General features: G+C 43.4%; 1 protein-coding gene across 1 annotated transcript in view; it reads left to right on the top strand.

Moving 5' to 3' along the window:
• ACAA1 (acetyl-CoA acyltransferase 1) overlaps window positions 1-18,183 on the top strand; it is a 62,810-nt gene extending 44,627 nt beyond the window's left edge. The window contains exons 7-12 of the mRNA XM_029588372.1: window positions 6,248-6,328; window positions 7,310-7,500; window positions 9,157-9,336; window positions 13,588-13,643; window positions 16,580-16,725; window positions 16,865-18,183. Coding sequence (XP_029444232.1) covers window positions 6,248-6,328; window positions 7,310-7,500; window positions 9,157-9,336; window positions 13,588-13,643; window positions 16,580-16,725; window positions 16,865-16,940 — 730 coding nt within the window. The 3' untranslated portion in view covers window positions 16,941-18,183. The remainder of the gene's footprint in view (window positions 1-6,247; window positions 6,329-7,309; window positions 7,501-9,156; window positions 9,337-13,587; window positions 13,644-16,579; window positions 16,726-16,864) is intronic.
• The last annotated feature ends 867 nt before the right edge of the window (window positions 18,184-19,050 follow it).

The following is a 19,050-nucleotide window of genomic DNA, read 5'->3' as shown; positions in this document are numbered from 1 at the left end:
CAACACTCGTCAAGGGTTAATGTTCCTTCCAGAGCATCGCCTTCTCAAACTCCAATCGCAAATTCGAGATTTACAATCTATTCCTATTCCTTGTGTTCGGGATTATCTGATAATCTTAGGTTCAATGACCTCTACTCTGGAATTGGTTCCCTGGGCCTTTGCACATATGAGACCTCTTCAGTCTGCATTGCTTTCATGCTGGAATCCGGTTTCGGAACTATACCACCTTCCTCTTACAGAAACGGCTCGTTCCAGCCTGGATTGGTGGTTGCAACCAGCGAATCTACAACGGGGTGTTCCTCTAGAGATTCCGGAATGGACTGTGGTCACTACTGACGCCAGTCTTTCAGGCTGGGGAGCGGTATATCTGAAAACATCTGTTCAGGGTCAGTGGTCCGAAGAGGAAGCACAGTGGCCAATCAATCTATTGGAGACCAGAGCGGTCCATTTAGCCTTAATCGCTCTTCAACCTCTCCTCTGCGGGAAGTCAGTGCGAGTTCTCTCCAACAATGCGACCACGGTAGCGTATATCAACTGCCAGGGAGGAACTCGGAAGTTTACTGGTAGCTCAGGAAACACAACAGCTGATTGCCTGGGCGGAGCAACATCTGCTGAGCATTGCAGCCTCACACATTGCCGGGGTAGACAACATCCAAGCCGACTTTCTCAGTTGACATCATCTCGACCCAGGTGAATGGGAACTGTGCGGGGAAGCTTATCAAATGATATGCAACAGATGGTCCACTCCGGCAATGGATCTCATGGCCACATTTCAGAATGCCAAAGCCCCTCGGTTCTTCAGTCGCAGAAGGGAAAGAGGAGCAGAAGGAGTAGATGCTCTAGTACTCCCTTGGCCAAGAGATGTTCTTCTCTATGTGTTTCCTCCTTGGCCTCTAATCGGCAAGATCTTGTGTCGGATAAAAGTTCAACAAGTCAACGTTATCTTAGTGGCTCCGGAGTGGCCACGTCGTCCGTGGTTTGCGGACCTTGTCAGTCTAGCACTGGACGGTCCCCTTCGATTTCGAGACATACCGTGCCTTCTGTCTCAGGGTCCGGTTTATTTGGAAGAGGTCGAACGCTTCTCTCTAGCGGCTTGGCTTTTGAGAGGCATCTGTTAAAGAATAAGGGTTATTCAGATGCTGTAGTAACTACTTTGTTGCGTTCTAGAAAGCCTTCTACATCTTTGGCTTATGCAAGGGTGTGGAAGGTTTTTGAGTCTTGGTGTAATGAGCATCAAATAGATCCAGTTCACTCTTCTGTTTCAAATATTTTATCTTTTTTACAAGACTGATTAGCCAAGGGTTTGTCCTGTAGTTCCTTAAGAGTACAAGTAGCAGGGCTTGGATGTTTTCGTGGTAAAATTCAAGGATTTTCCTTGGCAGTACATCCGGATGTAGCGCGTTTTCTCAAAGGCGCACAACATCTACGTCCTCCATTTCGGAATCCTTGCCCTGCTTGGAGTTTGAATTTGGTCCTTAGGGCTCTGTGTTCGGCTCCCTTTGAACCCCCTTAATCATGCGACTTTGAAAGATCTCACGTTGAAAGTGGTGATTCTGGTGGCCATTTCTTCAGCTCGTAGGATTTCAGAATTGCAGGCCTTATCTTGCAGAGAGCCTTTTCTTAGAATTTCTGATTCAGGAATTTCATTACAGACTGTTCCTTCCTTTTTACCTAAGGTAGTATCTTCTTTTCATTTGAATCAGTCCAAAGAGCTTCTGGCTTTTCCGTGTTTAGATCGCTTGGATCCTTCCTCTAAGGATCTTAAGAAGTTAGATGTATGACGAGCACTGTTGCGTTATCTTGAAGTTACTAACAGTTTTCGATTGTCTGATCACTTGTTTGTTTTGTGGAGTGGTCCTCGTAAAGGTCATAAGGTTTCTAAAGCTAGGATTGCTCGTTGGTTAAAAGAGACAATTCGTTCAGCTTATCTTCTTGCTCGTCGTGATCTTCCTGAGGGTTTGAGAGCTCATTCTACTAGGTCACAAGCAACCTCTTGGGCAGAATGTCAGTTAGTTTCTCCTCAGGAAATTTGTAAGGCAGCGACTTGGAAGTCATTGCATACATTTGCTCGTCATTACCGCTTGGATGTTCAAGCTCCAAGTTCATCAGCCTTCAGAGAGAGTGTTCTCCGAGCGGGACTCTCTGGGTCCCACCTAAATGAATCAGCTCTGGTACATCCCAGGGTCTGGACTGATCCAGGTACGTACAGGGAAAGGAAAATTGGTTCTTACCTGCTAATTTTCGTTCCTGTAGTACCATGGATCAGTCCAGACGCCCACCCTTTATGTCTGTGTATTATATATATTTTTTTTTTTTTGAGAGTCCGCTCGTTCACTGTTTGGGTGTTTAATTCGCCTTTCATGCTGTCTATTTTTCTTGATATTTTCTGGTTTATTCCTAAGAATTTTTTTCTTGGGGTTCTGCTTCCATTTAGGATTTGTGAGTTGGAAATTTGTTATCCTGTTTAGATAGCTAGTTAGTATTTTAGTAGTTATTTTTCTGCTTTGATACTGGTCAATACTGATGGACTGCAGGTGGTCCTCCAGGGTATACGTCAGAGTCAGTAGAACGTTTCTCTGCCTCCCTCTGCTGGATTGGTGACATAACCCAGGGTCTGGACTGATCCATGGCACTACAGGAACGAAAATTAGCAGGTAAGAACCAATTTTCCTTTATAGCCCGTTAGTTGGGGGAAGGCAGCTAGGGCTGATTTTGCTTGTGTACAGGATGGTGTGAGCTTCCTTCAGAGAAAGTAGAAAACCAATTGAAAATACAGCAGGACAGATTTTTGCTGTGGTCATTGTACTCCTGCTGGGGCCCGGAATATTTACAGCTCAAGTTTAGTGCCATTTTAAATTAATTTATATCCTGCTGCATTCACCCAAACGGTGCTTGGAATGGGTTACAATAAGTAAAAATGAAGGCAGTAATTAAAAACATACACAACATAAACCAGCAATAGCAATCAAATATTGAGATATCGCCCCATTGCCTGCCCAAATATGCTACACCTAACAGTAACAAGTTGGTTAAAATTAACCCCACTGAAAATTAAACACATTAAATAGCAATGTCTTTCCTGCCTTACAGAACAGAAGCAAATTGGTTAAAACCCTAGTATCCTTAGGAAGGTCATTCCAACATTTTGGGCCTATTCCTAGTGCTGTGTAATTTAACTGATCTCGGGGGAGGAATTTCATTGGGCAGATTAAGAGGATCACATCATTTCCATCAGCTCATAGAGGGATAATTTCTCTCACAAATACCTTGGTGACAGATCTTGAAGAGCTTTAAAAATCAGCATCACCAATTTAAAAGGTATCTGAGTAACTACTGTCATTTAATGCCAGTCAATAACCAGTCAGCATAATTCTGTACATGCTGAAGTCTCTGAGCTGTCCTTTTAGAAAGCCCTATATTTAAGATATTTCAGTATCTATTTTGGAGACCAACGACGTTTGAAATTTTCTGTGGGCTTCTGTGGCTGCCAAACTGTACCTTCGGTGATCCTTAGCTGCGAAAATGTTCCGCGCGTCTAATCTGACACAGTACACGGTAATTGCTCAAACAGGGACAATATGTGATTCTAATGTCAGATGGGTTCTCCACGCTTTCAGATATTGGAAGCAGAGTGTCATGTAATTTAACTATGGGGGCAGACCACAGAAAAGGTGGTCTCCTAACCCACATTAGCTCAGATTTAGCAGGATTCATTTTAAGCTTGTTGACCCTCACAAGCTTAAAACCTTGGTGTGGTTTACTTAAAGATACCACCTGTTGATGACCCAGGGTAATGCAGATTTGAATATCATGTGAATACATAAAAGCCTCAAATCCAAGCACCCTTATGACTTTAGTCGATGTTAGCAATTAGATGCTAAATAAAACCACAGAGCTCACTGTCGTCTCTGGAACCCCATAAGGCATCTCATTTAGAGCAAGAAGAAAGCCTGTGCTGACCTGTTGTCCCCTGTTTGAAAAAGAATGAAACCAATCCATGCATGTCCCAGAAATCCCTATAGATTGAAGTCTTGTGGCCAGAATGCAGTGGTCGATTGTATCAAAAGCTGCTGCAAGGTCCACAAAGACTAATGTGCTATCCAGACCATTGTCCAAAAAGGAATGGAGGAGATTAAAGAGGGCCTCTAAAGATGTTTCTGTGCCATAATTGTGACAGAACCATGATTGCATTTTATCTAGAATGCTGTAGTCCTCCAAAAACTGACTCTTGGTCAAGCCCTGCTTTTTCAAAAACTGTATCTAGAAAAGGGATATTTGGTATTGGTCTGAAATTGGCCAGTAGTGAAGGGCCTAGAGACAATTTTTTCAAAAGAGGCTTCCCCATTTGAAAGAGTCAGACACATAACCTCTTACCTGGTTTTACTATCCAAGAGGGGCAAGAATCCAGCTTACAGTGAGTTATTCTGAGACCAGATGCTCAAATTCCGACTGGGGTAGTTCCAAGAAAGAAGTTAATAATTGATTTCCCTTCCAAGGATTCAACTTTCATCCCAGTCAAATGTTGGTCTCCATCTGGACTGACATCAGCAGAGCTAGAGGCTTGCAAGAGCTCCACATCCAGCTTCCCCTGAATATTAGCAACGATGTTCACAAGACAGTGAGAGTAACTCGTGCTATCCAAAATTGGTGGAAAACCTCTAATTGCATCAGAGTTCCCTAGGTCTATTAGCTGATTGTGATAGTAAAGTAGAGAAAAAACATCTTTTTGGTAATAACACTCTCTGCTTTACACAAACTTAAATGAGTTGATATTCAGCCTTGTCCATCAGATTACCTGACTTCGTCCATTTATACTCCAACTAGCCGTTAAGCCCGTAACAACGGGCTACATTTAAAAAATTTGTTTCGGTCCATTTCCTTCCCCCTCCCTCTCACCTCCCCCCTCCCCTCACTCACTCCCCCTCTCTCAATCCCCTTCCCTTTCAGCTCATCCACAACTGGCAGACGGGGGCGTGTCCCTCCCTCCCTCCCTCGCGCGCGTCGCCGCTGCTACTGCTCCTCCTGTAATAGGCTACAAAGAGCAGGCACAAATAGAAGACTCCAGGCACTTGGTCCAAAAAAGGAAAAGTTTTTATTCTTTTTCTTTTTGCCAGCAAAAATAACAGATGCAGCTGAATCACTCAGTAAGACTGCACCCCCCCTCCCAAGCAGGGAGTAACTTTTTATACATTCCACATTTCTTATCTTTCGCACATGCGTTCTACACCCTGCTGAGCAAGCATATTCCGGCTGAGGGGCTGCTGCCCCCCTCCTCCTCTCCAGTCTGGAACTTTTGTGAAGCTTCTCCCGTGTTCTGTCGGAGAGGCTGCCGGGACTTGCAGTTCTGGAAAGGAATTTGCGAGTGCATAGCAATACTGTCCTGCTCATAATACATTCATTGTTCTAATCTAGGTTACAGACTTGGCAGGCAAGCAGTGAAAGCTTTATCAGACAATAAGAACAGTGAGAACAGTGAAAGGCAAAAATGAAAACGTGCTGACAGGGAGTTTCTCAATGTCCCAACTACTGCAGTATTGCAGGTTGTAAGTAGACCCTTTAAGAAGCAGGGAATTCTGGTACATGAAGTCCTGCTTGGTGGGAGTTTCAGGTTGTCCTCTGTCAGGGCTGCTCCTCGCCGACGCCGCTCCTGCTCGTCGCCGCCGCTCCTAAGGACCCAGCGCCATTTTTTTTTTCCGGGCACGCTCCGCTCTGACCGACGTGCTCGCCCGCTCATGCGCGGTAGAGCTGCTCTCTACTGCGCATTTGCGGGCCGTCGGTCAGAGCCCATTTATAAGGTAGATTTCCACCCCATCCTCTCTAAGTTCTCACAACTGCTCTGCTGTGTGAATCAGGGAGCCTTGTTTATTGCTCTAACTTGTTGACGCTGTAAAAAGACTGTGAAATCAAAGACCCTTGCTGAGTGTTGGGTCTATATATTACCTATTTGATCCAGGGAATTGGTTAGCAATGTTACATTACTTGCAATTACTTTGCTAAACTGGCATGAAACTGTCCCCAAAACACCTGTATATCAAGAGAATCTGTGCAGAGCTGACATGGGAGCGCTGGTGACTTCCCAGAGAAATATGGGACCCCTTGGCAAACTTCCTGTGGGCTTCCTAAGGCTGCCAAATTGTACAGCGAGTCATGTTAGGCAAAACAGAGGTTGGATTACATTTTTTTTGTATTTATTGTATTTAACATTACATGTTCATCCACTATATTTTTAAAAACATTTTAATTATAGAATAACCTCAGAAAATGTTGCAGAGAAGTTTGGAGTTAGCAGGCAGAAGCAAGATGCCTTCGCTTTGATGTCACACCAAAGGTAGGCATGGCATACTCTGACTTGATTATTGTGAAAAAGATTTGGGCACTGACAACTGTAGGGTAACAGCTCATGCATCCAGTACTTTGTGAATAGAATCTAGTTTCTCTTGGATTTTTATTGTTGCTCAGAGTAGCAAGGCTTTGCTTTTTAAGTGGAGCCAGCGGGCATGTGAGAGAAGAGCATTTGAGTGCCTTGTTAGTCTGCATGTGCCAGTGCTAGTATTACACACAGACAAGCCTGGATCCCTTTCCTGAAGATGGCTGTAATGGTGGTCCTGAGTGTACTGTTTATTAGTGGACTGCCAGGAGTTGGAGGGGAAGGTTCTGATGGACTTGTAAGATAAGGAAGCAAGCTTAGCAGAATTGATCACTTTTGGAGGCCAAGCAGGAATTGCAGTTTCAAGAAGATAAAAATATTTTTGTTCTTCAAAATCAGTTTGAAGCATGGTGTGCACCAAAAGGGAGCTAAATATCCTTAGGAAGGTAAGAAAAAGGAATCTCCGTAGAGTGCTTTCTTTCAAGTCCTAAATTGGCTTTATCTGATTGTCCTGCCAATGGTTTGTATATTTCCCTCTTGCAAAAAAAGGCAGCAGGAAAACCAAGCCAGTCCTGTGGCAACCTGGGGGAAGCCGTGTCTCCTTGGCCTGACTATGCTGTCTAGTCATGCTTTGGTGCCAGGATGTAAATTAGCCTGCTGGCAGCATACATTTAAAGGAAATAATGAGGTATAGGAGGGTCCCTGTAGCCTCCTTTCCTCCTCTTTATCATGGCGGTTTGAATCTCATCTCTTTTACAGTGTAAAAGATAAGAGCAGTCTTAATACAAGCTCGCACATGGATGTCTCTCTAGTGTGGTGCGAGTGTTCAGAGCTTAGAGATGTCTCACGTTTGCTCTTGAGGCTGGCGCCACACTTGAGGAGAAGGAATACAGACAGCATACAATAGTCTGAAATGCGTCACATTGTGTATGCTTTCCTCAGAGCAGCCCGAGCCCAGCAGTTGGGACTGTTTAAAAATGAAATCGTGCCACTAATGACGACGTTCACGGATGATCAAGGGAACACAAAATCCATCACTGTTGCCCAGGATGAAGGGATCAGGCCATCTACGACTCTGGAAGGTCTGGCCAAGCTGAAGCCAGCTTTCAAGGAAAATGGTAGCACCACAGCTGGTAAGCAGTTGGGCAATGAATTCTGGGACTTTTTTTTTTTTTTTTTTTTAAAGGAGCGAGTACGGTACTCCAGATCCTTCCCTCCCAGGCTTTGTACATTTAATAAGAAATAGAACCGATTATGATTTTATATTATGTATATACACACAGGGCAGCTCAGCCATCGCATTGCGGAGCAGTGGGAGTCTGCTGAGCAATGGAGAAACAGAAAGCAGAGGGCAAATGTCTGCCCGGAGATATTTTCTGTTGAAGCAATTGGCAATTGTTTTGCATTTTGGTGGGAACATACTGTTTGCATGACATGTGCATATGTAAGCAACAACAGCCCACAGGAATGGTTAAAAGACAAACAGAATGTTAGGAATTATTAGGAAGGGAATGGTTAATAAAACGGAAAATGTCATAATGCCTCTGTATCGCTCCATGGTGAGACCGCACCTTGAATACTGTGTACAATTCTGGTCACCGCATCTCAAAAAAGTAGTAGTTGCGATGGAGAAGGTACAGAAACGGGCAACCAAAATAATAAAGGGGATGGAACAGCTCTCCTATGAGGAAAGACTGAAGAGGTTAGGGCTGTTCAGCTTGGAGAAGAGGCGGCTGAGGGGGGATATGATAGAGGTCTTTAAGATCATGAGAGGTCTTAAACGAGTAGATGTGTCTCTGTTATTTACACTTTCAGATAATAGAAGGACTAGGGGGCACTCCATGAAGTTAGCAAGTAGCACATTTAAGACTAATTGGAGAAAATTCTTTTTCACTCAACGCACAGTTAAGCTCTGGAATTTGTTGCCAGAGGATGTGGTTAGTGCAGTTAGTGTAGCTGGGTTCAAAAAAGATTTGGATAAGTTCTTGGAGGAGAAGTCCATTAACTGCTATTAATCAAGTTTACTTAGGGAATAGCCACTGCTATTAATTGCATCAGTAGCATGGGATCTTCTTGGTGTTTGGGTACTTGCCAGGTTCTTATGGCCTGGTTTGGCCTCTGTTGGAAACAGGATGCTGGGCTTGTTGGACCCTTGGTCTGATCCAGCATGGCAATTTCTTTTGTTCTTATGAATATGCAGATAATCTTAATAGTGGGATAGATAACTGAAAAGTTATCTGTGTAAATGGCTTAGCCACAATATTCAGCAACTTATTCAACTAAATTGAATTAAATTAACATGGACATCTAATTTTAGCCAGAGAGACAGGCACAGGAGCATAGGCAAAGAATTCTGGAGATGAACGAAGACTGGGGTTTGCTTGCCTGATGGGAAGGGGAGGAGCAAGAGTGTCCAAAGCAGAGGAGACTATAATATTAGAAGAAGAAACTGCCTTGTTTAGACTCTTGACAATGTAGTGGAGGAGAAGAGAGATTGGTGGAGAGGATACAAGGTTCGATAGCCTGGAGGTTCCTAAATGTGTTGATGATGATTGTATAAAACTGTGGAGGGAGGGTAGTTAAGTGTTTGTTATCAGATGATGGTCAGAGAGGGTAAGAACTGAAGAGGAGAAGTTTGAGAGAGTGCAGTTGGACGGTCAAGGCAGTGGCCATGCTGGTGAGCATGATCAGTAGAGCATAGTTGGAGGTCAAATGAGCAGAGTATAATGAAATAACTTGCTTTGAAGAACATGCAATGTAACACACCCAATAATTCTTCTCTCCCACAGGTAATGCGAGTCAGGTCAGTGATGGAGCAGCTGCAGTTCTCTTGGCCAAACGTTCAAAGGCCATGCAGCTGGGTCTTCCAGTCCTAGGGATCCTGCGCTCCTATGCAGTAGTTGGAGTGCCTCCTGACATTATGGGCATAGGTCCAGCTTATGCCATCCCAGCTGCTGTGGAGAAAGCAGGTAAGGGTACAATTTTAAGGACTTTTCACTGAAAAGAAGCAGGATTGAGAAAGCAACTGCATAGGAAAACAGAGTGAAAGAAGGCACCATAAGAATATAAGAAATGCTGTACTGGGTCAGACTAAAGGTCATTCAAGCCCAACATCAAGTTTTAGACTTTGGCCAATCCAGGTCACAAGTACCAGTAGGATCCCAAAGAATAAGTCCAAACATCCTTGCTCTTAACTTGGATTGCAAGTTGGTTAAAAGACAGGAAACAGAATAGGATTAATTGGTCAGTTTTCACAGTGGAGTGCCTCAGGGTTCTATCCTTGGACTAGTGCTTTTTAATATTTATAAATGATCTGGAAAGGGGTACGATGAGTGGGGTGATCAGATTCTCGGAAGACATAAAATTATGCAGAATAGTTAAATCTTAAGCGGATTGTGATGAATTGCAGGAGGACCTTGCAAGACTGGAAGATTGGGCTTCCAAATGGCAGATGAAATTTAATGTGGACAAGTACAAGGTGATGCACATAGGGAAAAATAACCCTTGTTGTAGTTACACAATATTAGGTTCCATCTTAGGAATTACCACCCAGGAAAGAGATCTAGGCGTCATAGTGGATAATACATTGAAATTTTTGGTCCAGTGTGCTGTGGCGATCAAAAAAGCAAACAGAATGTTAAGGATTATTAGCAAGGGAATGTAAAATAAAACGGAGGATGTCATAATGCTTCTGTATCGCTCCATGATGAGACCAAACCTTGAATACTGTGTGCAGTTCTGGTCACTGCATCTCAAAAGATATAGCTGCACTGGAGAGAGTGCAGAGAAGAGGGCGACCAAAATGATATGGGGCATCAAACAGCTGCCCTATGAAGAAAGGCTAAAGAAGTTAGGGCTGTTCAGTTTGGAGAAGAGACAACTGAGGGAGGATGTGATAGAAGTGAATGTAAATCAGTTTTTTACTCTCTTAGATAATAGAAGGACCAGAGGGCACTCCATGAAGTTAGCAAGTAGCTCATTTAAAACAAATAGAAGAAAATTCGTTTTCACTCAGCGCATTAGTTAAATTCTGGAATTCATTGCCAGGGGTTGTGGTTACAGCAGTTAGTGTTACTGAGTTTAAAAAAGGTTTGGATAAGTTCCTAGAGGTTACATCCATAAACTGCTATTACAGAAATTAATAAGCAGTAGTAGCTTGTGATATGTCTAATGTTTGGGTACTTGCCAGGTTCTTATAGCCTGGATTGGCCACTGTTGGAAACAGGATGCTGGGCTTGATGGACCCTTGGTCTGACCCAGTATGGCATTTCTTATGTTCTTATGTTGTTAGATTGTGAATGCATATATTTCTTAAGTTTTCAGGCAGGCCACATAGTATCCAATGTGCAAAATTTCCTTATTGAAAACCTATAACTAGCCCTGTTTCTTTTGATGTTTACAGCAGAATTATAGAGTGAACTGTAAGTGGCAAAAGTCTCAATCCATCCAAAACTGAACTTAGCAAATAACTCTCTGCTGAAAACTTTTCTGGGTTTGGCTACTAAAACTAATGGAGGATTAGCCTAGTGCAGTGATTCTCAACCTTTTTTCTGTCGGGACACACCTGACAGATGGTTCTCACATGAGTGTCACACTGAACACATGATTGTCACGGGGCTAGATGTAAACATATACTCTGTTTCCTGATCAGTCCAGACAAGCGGGTTTTATACATCCCTACCAGCAGATGGAGGTAGAGAACAAAACTTTGGGCACTGCCACATATACGAGAGTGCCACCTGCAGTCCCTCAGTATTTCTCTATCTCCAGCAGATGGTACAGGTGCTAACCCTGCAGTACAGACTGGATATTTTAAGGAAAATTGCTCCCCGAGGTGACAGGTTCCTGCAGAAGGGTCGTCCCTCGGGTTGAGCCGGGCGAACGGGGGATTGGATGCCCCTGGCCAGCTTCAGCCCATGACCCCGGGACCACTGACAGCCAGTGGTCTGGTTCCCTTTGAGGGCCCGAAGCCCCTCCGCCTGCCCAGGACAGGGATGTACCCTTACTTTTATTTTTGTGCTGTCCTGTGTGTCTGGGCCTTTAAATCTTTGTTGTAAAAAAAGAAAGTCATTGGCAGCTGTCTGCTTTTGCGACAGCAGAAGCATGCGGCAGGCTGTGCGGCCTAGCAGGCTGAAATCCTCGGCGAGATCGGGTGCAGGCCGGGCAGTAAGTGGGCGGATCGGGGATCATTCGGAGGAGGGTGATCCTGGTCGGGGCAGATTCACTCCAGTGGGGGCTGGCTGTACTCCCGAACGATTTTCAGTCGTGGCAGCAGCCTGTTCACTGTGCCAGCGGGAAATTATTGGGGCAGTGCGCCCTCTTCAGGGTTTGACAGCTGCCGAGTGGTGCACCCCTCCTCCTCGCGATCCAGGCCGCGGGAAAGCGCAGCAAGCATAGGATTGCCTGTTTGGATTTTTATTTTGCCTTGCTTTATTTCTTGGTGCTTGTTATGACAGACAGGCGGCTCAGAGAGACCTGCAGGGCCTGTAGTAGCCCGTCTGTCGGCCTGAATGACCTCCTCCTCTGCGGGGAGGGGGGGTCTGAAAGGCAAGCAAAGCCCCGGAGGCATTCGCATGCCGCGGCGGTGGTGCTAGGATCACAGGAGGGAGTGGCTATGACCGCAGAAGCGGAGCTGGATAGGGGGGCTTCTCCTGGGGGGTCCCCGCCGCTCCTGTCTCCCATGGTTCGACCTGGGGAAAAAGGTCCGGATGTCTCTGACCCTAGCAGACCCAAGCGCCCGGGGGGGGGGGGGCTTTCGCTCGAATTCGTACTTTTACTGCACAAAGCCTTCCTGGCTAGGAAGGGAGGTAAGTGCGGTGTCACAGAAGGCCCGACGGGTTTGGCAAAGCGGGGAAAGGTCCCCTCTAAAGGTTCCGCAGGCCCCCGAGGGACGACTAGTGCGATTGGAATCGGACTCGGAAGATTCGGACAAGTCTAAGCAGGAGGATGAGGTCTCCTCAGAGGCCGATCAGGATGGGGACCCAATTGGGGATCCCCCTCTGGACCCAGGGGACTCTAAATCTGAACAGGGGACCTTGGAGGGTCCTGAGGCTGAAGGCAATGATCCGCGGGTGATCTGGCTTTTCAAGAGAGAGGAGCTTTGCCCGCTTATACCTCAGGTGTTGGAGGAGCTGGGGATTAAGCTCATCCTGGAGGATTCAGATGCTGAAGGGGTTAATCCGATTCTGGATGGCCTACGGAAACCCCCCAGCACTTTCCCAATTCCGAAGAAAATCCAGAAATTGATCAACCGAGAGTTGGATTCCCCCACTCGGGTCTGCGAGTTGGCAGAGCGATGTCCAAGCATTATCTGCTTCTGCAGGACCATCTGGACATTCTCAAGGTCCCGAAGGTGGAATCAGTTTCGGCAGTCACTAAGAAGACTACTATTCCGGTGGCTGGAGCTTCCGCTCTGAAGGATGTTCAGGATCGGAAGTTGGAAGTGCATCTCAAGCGAGCTTTTGAGGTCCTGGGGCTCGGCCTGCGGTATGTGCAAGTCTGATGCAGCAAGCCTATTTATGTTGGATCTAGAAGCTGCTGGAACAGTCTGCTGGAACAGTTTCCCCAGTCCAGGTGGCCTGCCTGGAGGCAGGGGTTGCCTATGGCACGGATGCCTTGTATGACCTGGTGAGAACCAAGGCCCATGCTATGGTGTCGGTGGTGGCGTCCAGACGACACTTGTGGCTATGCAACTGGTCAGCGGATCTGTCATCAAAATCGCAGCTCTGTAATCTGCCCTTTCAGGGGAAACTGCTGTTTGGTGAGGACCTCGATCGTCTGATGAAGTCGCTGGGAGAGACAAAGAGCAATAGGCTGCCAGAGGATCAAAAGTCTGACCGGAAACCTTTCTCTTCTCGGCCTCACTTTCGGGAGTCCTGACGTTTTCATCAGACGAGGCCCTCGGCGGCCTCTGCCCCAAGACAGTCCTCACATAGGCAACAGTCCTTTCGAGGGGCTGGAAGGTCATCTAGAGGCGGATCCACCCAGGGTGGGGGTGGCAATAAGTCCTCACAATGAGATCCGGCAGGTCCACTCCTAGTCTCTGGTAATCGGGGGCAGACTGGCCCGGTTCTATGGAGTGAACATGCAGGGCATCATGCTTCAGTGAGAATGGAGGAAAATGATGTCATTTTAGGAATGTCTTGTTTAACAAATTCCATACTGCAGCTTAGAGTCACATCATTACAGATTGTATCATACATTTCTTCTCATTGTCACAGGATTGACTTTGAACGACATTGATGTGTATGAAATTAATGAAGCATTTGCCAGTCAGGTAAGACTTCCTTCCAGGTAATAATATGGTTATGGCTTCACTGTTTTTGGTTGGATATCTTGTCTCGATTATCCTGTTTTAACTGTTTCACAGTTTGTTTTGAAGCAGTGCATAGATGTCAGCAGTAAGGTAGATTAGCATGTATCTGCACATTCATACTGTCACCTAGAAACCCCTAGGGAGGCATTCTGAGCTATGAAGGAAACACCTGCCATTTATAAGAAATTAATGCTGAGGTTTGGGTTTTTTTTTAACTCTTTTTATGAAAGGGATTTGTACAAATGGCATTCCGATGGGGGTGCATCATACAAAACCCTCTCCATTCTTGATGGAATGGGGTCAGCTTATTATACTACAAATCAAAGAATGCATCAAGGGAACTACAAATTAGAACATAGAAAACTTGCTGTGTGTAATAAAAATTCTCATAAAAAATGTAAATACACTGTAGACCTGATATAATGAAGATCGCTTATTACGCAGATAAAGGTTGGCTCCCATTTTCAAATTTAATAATCACCATTTACCAGATACGTCCGGACTTATCTGGCTGAGTAACAATCTAACATTACTAGAAAGACTGAAAGAAATTGGATTATGTGACACAATGATAAACTGGTTCAGATCATACCTCAGCAATAGATTCTTCCAAGTCCAGATAGAGTGTTTTTTTATCAGAAAAACTTAAACTTGAAACCGGAGTACCTCAGGGTTCAGCTTTGTCTGCCACCCTCTTTAACATATATATGCTGCCCCTATGCCATCTGCTGGCAGGCCTAGGGATAATACACTACATCTACGCAGACGACATTCAGTTAATTCTACCAATAGACGACACAATTGAAAAAACACTAGGACTAGCAAACATACACCTAGACATAATAAAACAACTACTTACCCAAATGGAACTGGTTATTAACATTGACAAAACTGAATTCCTACACCTTGAAAGAAAACATACTGAAATTATTAAAACCCCAATAACTCTAAGAAATAACCAGAAAATAGAACTTGCCGAAAAAGTAAGAAATCTGGGAGTAATAATGGATCCAGAAATTAATCTAAAGCAACACATATCATTAAAAGTAAGGGAAGGATACGCGAAACTTATGATCCTAAAAAGATTGAAACCATTACTCTCACATGCCCACTTCAGAACAGTTTTACAAACACTTGTTTTTTCCAGCACTGATTACTGTAATGCACTCTTATTAGGACTCCCCAGCACATCAATAAGACCACTCCAAATACTTCAAAATACTGCAGCCAGAATACTGACGGGGAAAAAAAAGGAGGGACCATATAACTGAAACCTTAGCAGACTTACACTGGTTGCCAATCGAATACAGGATAAAATACAAGGCCTTATGCACCATACACAAACTGTATATGTTAAAGAAGCAGACTGGCTAAACACAGCCCTACGAGTCCATGTCCCACAAAGAAACCTTCGCTCAGCTAACAAAGCACTACTAACAGTCCCTTCAGTAAAATCAGCAAAACTAACACAAGAGAGAGGGCCCTATCACTGGCAGGGCCCAATCTATGGAACACATTGCTCACTAATCAGATTGCAGACTGATTTCAAATTTTTTAAGAAAACCTTAAAGACATGGCTCTTTAAACAAGCCTTTCCTAAAGAAGCAGGAGGGTAGAGAGGAGGAGAAAAAACAAGTCAGAGAAGTGCAATTAGAATGAAGAATTTAACAGTTTTTAAAAATGCATGTTAACATAACTATGAAGAGTAACTCAATAATACACCTGGAATTGACCATCACTACTGAAACATTGATTTTATTAATGAGTTTGTAACCGTACTTAATTGGCACCTGTTAGAATGTACGATAACCTACCTATACATACATTATTTTGTGCCTGTTTGTAAACCGTTGCGATGGTACTTAACTTAGCGACAGTATAGAAAAGTTTTTAAATAAATAAATATCAAATTTGAAAGCAACCTTTGATCGCATTATAAGTAATCTCATGTTATATCGAGTCATGTTATAATAGATATTCAGCTGCATTTAGCTGGATAAGTACGGACTTATCCTGCTAAGTGGCACTGAATATAAACTCAATATAACGTAGGCTCACTTATGCAAACCAAACCTTTGGACCCCATCATCCACGTTGCATTGGGTCTACAGTGCATGGGCTTGCAAAAACAATTTAATGTGCACATTAAAAAGCCATATAACTAATGATGCTAAAAGATTTAGCATGGGCATAGTAAAAAAAAAAAAAAAAAAAATGTTCCCAATAGTGTAGGTATAGAAACCCAAAAATGTATTGGCTAAAAATTGAGCTTCTTGCTTACTAAAGGGAAGCTAATTAGCAAGAGCATGTCAAACTGAGCATGCTCAGTTCTTTTCCTCTTGACTCCTGTTGGCTTTCAGGGGATATACATGTAAGCCTGGCACAAGCATTGTTGCTTGCCAGTGCAGCAGGAAGATCTGGGAGAATCAGTACACTCCAGCTGAGGAGGTCAAAGGAGGGTTCCAGGAAAACAGAAACCCTAACAAGTATAGGTTTAGCACTATCTGTCTTAAGTGTAAGTGAGGATCTTTAAAGAGAGGACATGGGTGGGGACAGAAGGGAACATACTACAGGGAAACCTGTGGAGGAATCTGGTCACCCTGACTCAGAAGGAAGGGGACCATTACCTCCTCTACAACCATCCTGTAACGGTACAGCCAGAGAGGTGTTCCAAGACCATAAACTGCTGCAATGCACACTGATATTCATAATAAGAAGTTAGACTGGGTGTGTCACACACAAGTTTGGGTGTTTTTATATATGTTGTTCAAATATTCATTCATACATATATACATGTGTGAATCATAGCTTTAAACAAATATTGACTATTCTCACTGTTCATTTAAATAGGTATTGGTTTGGATATTATATTTGCTTTAATGTAATCTCTCTGCCAGGCTGTATACTGTATTGAGAAATTGGGGATCCCCATGGAGAAGGTAAACCCCAACGGTGGAGCTGTGGCACTGGGACATCCACTGGGCTGCACTGGAACTCGACAAGTTGTGACTCTACTAAATGAACTGAAGCGTAGAGGGAAAAGGTGAGAAGTTGAACAAGAAATGTACTTACTGGGTTAGCCATTTTAAACAGCAATACTGTGTAAAATATATCAAATACAGAAAATTCAGCTCACCAGTTGCTGGTCATTGCTGTTTTAACTTTGTATTACTCTGTTTCAGAGCCTATGGAGTTGTATCCATGTGTATTGGAACGGGAATGGGAGCTGCTGCAGTATTCGAGTACCCAGGGAACTGAACTATATGCAGATAAATCAGCAACGCAATAAAGAGTCTTTCATTCACCGTTTTATTTTTATAATTATGCTTGGTGATTTGTAAAATTGGGATTTCTTATGGAACAGAAATGCAGTAAATTGCTGTACTAAGTTAGATCTGTATTTGTTACATGATGCAAGAACCAACTTAGTGCATGCTTCTTTAAATAGACACTGTCGTGCCCTCTAGGTCTCATTTTAATGTGCTTGGGGAATGGACATTTATTGAAATTAAGAACATAAGAAATTGCCATGCTGGGTCAGACCAAGGGTCCATCAAGCCCAGCATCCTGTTTCCAACAGAGGCCAAATCTGGCAATTACCCAAACACTAAGAAGATCCCATGCTACTGATGCAGTTAATAGCAGTAGCTATTCCCTAAGTAAACCTGATTAAAAGCAGTTAATGGACTTCTCCTCCAAGAACTTATCCAAACCTTTTTGAACCCAGCTACACTAAATTAGAAATTCTTTCTACTTTTGTCTTAATTTCATTTGTCCATTGAGGAAAGTATTAAAATAACAATAGAGTTGCTGTTGAGGGTTACATTGCTTTATAATTGCAGAAATTTGTGCTTTATTGCTGTCCAAATTTATTTTTATTAACTTTACATTTATGTTCTGATTTTCCCCTAAAGAGATGAGATTACAATAAATAAAAAAAAGTTTAAAAAACACAAAAAATTGTGAGATCCATCTCTGAAAACATTGTAAAAACCACTCTAAATTCCAAGAATTAAAATCTAATTTTAAAAAAAAAAACTCAATGGGGCCAATGCAATACCATGCACAGTGGCTAGAGCACAGCTTAACACATGATTGGACGAGCATTTTTGGACATGCATCCATAACCCCCCGATGCAATACTGGGATTAGCACGTCCAAAACACGCGTCCAAATCACTGCATAGCTAATAGCGCTCATCACATGTAAATTCCATATAGATGAGGCTATTAGCTAGTCCCAGTGATGCAAAAGATTTCCTGCGTGGCCAATGCGCCCATTGTAATGTGGCAAATTTTACACCAGCCCAGGGCTGGCATAAAGGTATGCCACGCTTAGGGCACATTGGAAAACAAAAAAAAGAGAAATCCTGTTTCTGTGATTCTTCCTAATAGTATCGTCGCGATACTAATAGGAGAACCAAATCAGATTTAGTTAAAGGAAAAAAAAAAAAGGATTGAGAAAAAAACAATTCTGGATGCCCAATAATCACAGTCCAGGCTGTGTATCTTGTGCGTGTCTATGCCGGTAGCAGAAGAAAACAGACGCTCGTAGGTTGAACATCCATTTTCCCAATCTGCACTGACAGCCACATCTCTTATGCGCCCGATGCTGAGGAGGTGCTAGGGACGTACAAATTTTCCCTAGTGCCTCTTTTTTTAGCACAACCACTAATTTAAATATTGTATCACACGCCCAGGAGAGGTGGCTGGGCATTAGGAAAACAGGTGCTCAACATGAGAGCGCACAAATATTGCATCGGCTCCAGTGTAATAAACAGGTTCAGTAAGAACAGATAAAATCTCAAGAAAACTGAGAAGTATATAAATTAGCTTTGGAAACTTTTATGACCAATAGAAAATCTGAAACTTGATAAGGAATGGTGCTGTAACTGAAAAGGCTTGCTTAGGGGTGCCTACTACTGTAATCTTGGATAAGGATAGGATCTGCAAGAGGGCTGCTGCGGAAGATCTTAGTCGGCTTAGGAAAATAATCTAAATTTTTTTTCTTTTTGTAAGATATGTTTGGCCCACGTTATGTAAGGCCTTAAATACAAGAACTGCATATGGGTAACTACTGGAAGCCCTAAAAAATTGGTGTGATGTCTTCCCTCCAGTTATAACGTTTTAGAAACCAGGCAGCCATATTTTAAACAATCTGCAAATAAGTAATTTATCAGGAAGGCTTATCAAAAAAAAAAAATGTAACGTGAACCTGGAAATAAACAGAACCTTTGTAGATTAAGAAAGCATCTTGTCTCTTCACCCTTCTGAACTTAACTTCAATATGGGATGGATATTCTATACCCATGAGCAACTGCAGAGTTTGAGGTAATACTTATCGTCATTCTTTAATCCACTGCACAAAT

The sequence above is a fragment of the Rhinatrema bivittatum genome, chromosome 2, assembly GCF_901001135.1.
Source record: "Rhinatrema bivittatum chromosome 2, aRhiBiv1.1, whole genome shotgun sequence".
In the NCBI taxonomy this organism is placed as follows: Eukaryota; Metazoa; Chordata; class Amphibia; order Gymnophiona; family Rhinatrematidae; genus Rhinatrema; species Rhinatrema bivittatum.
Note: the sequence above shows the minus strand (reverse complement) of the source record. Positions and strands in the feature narration are given on the sequence as shown.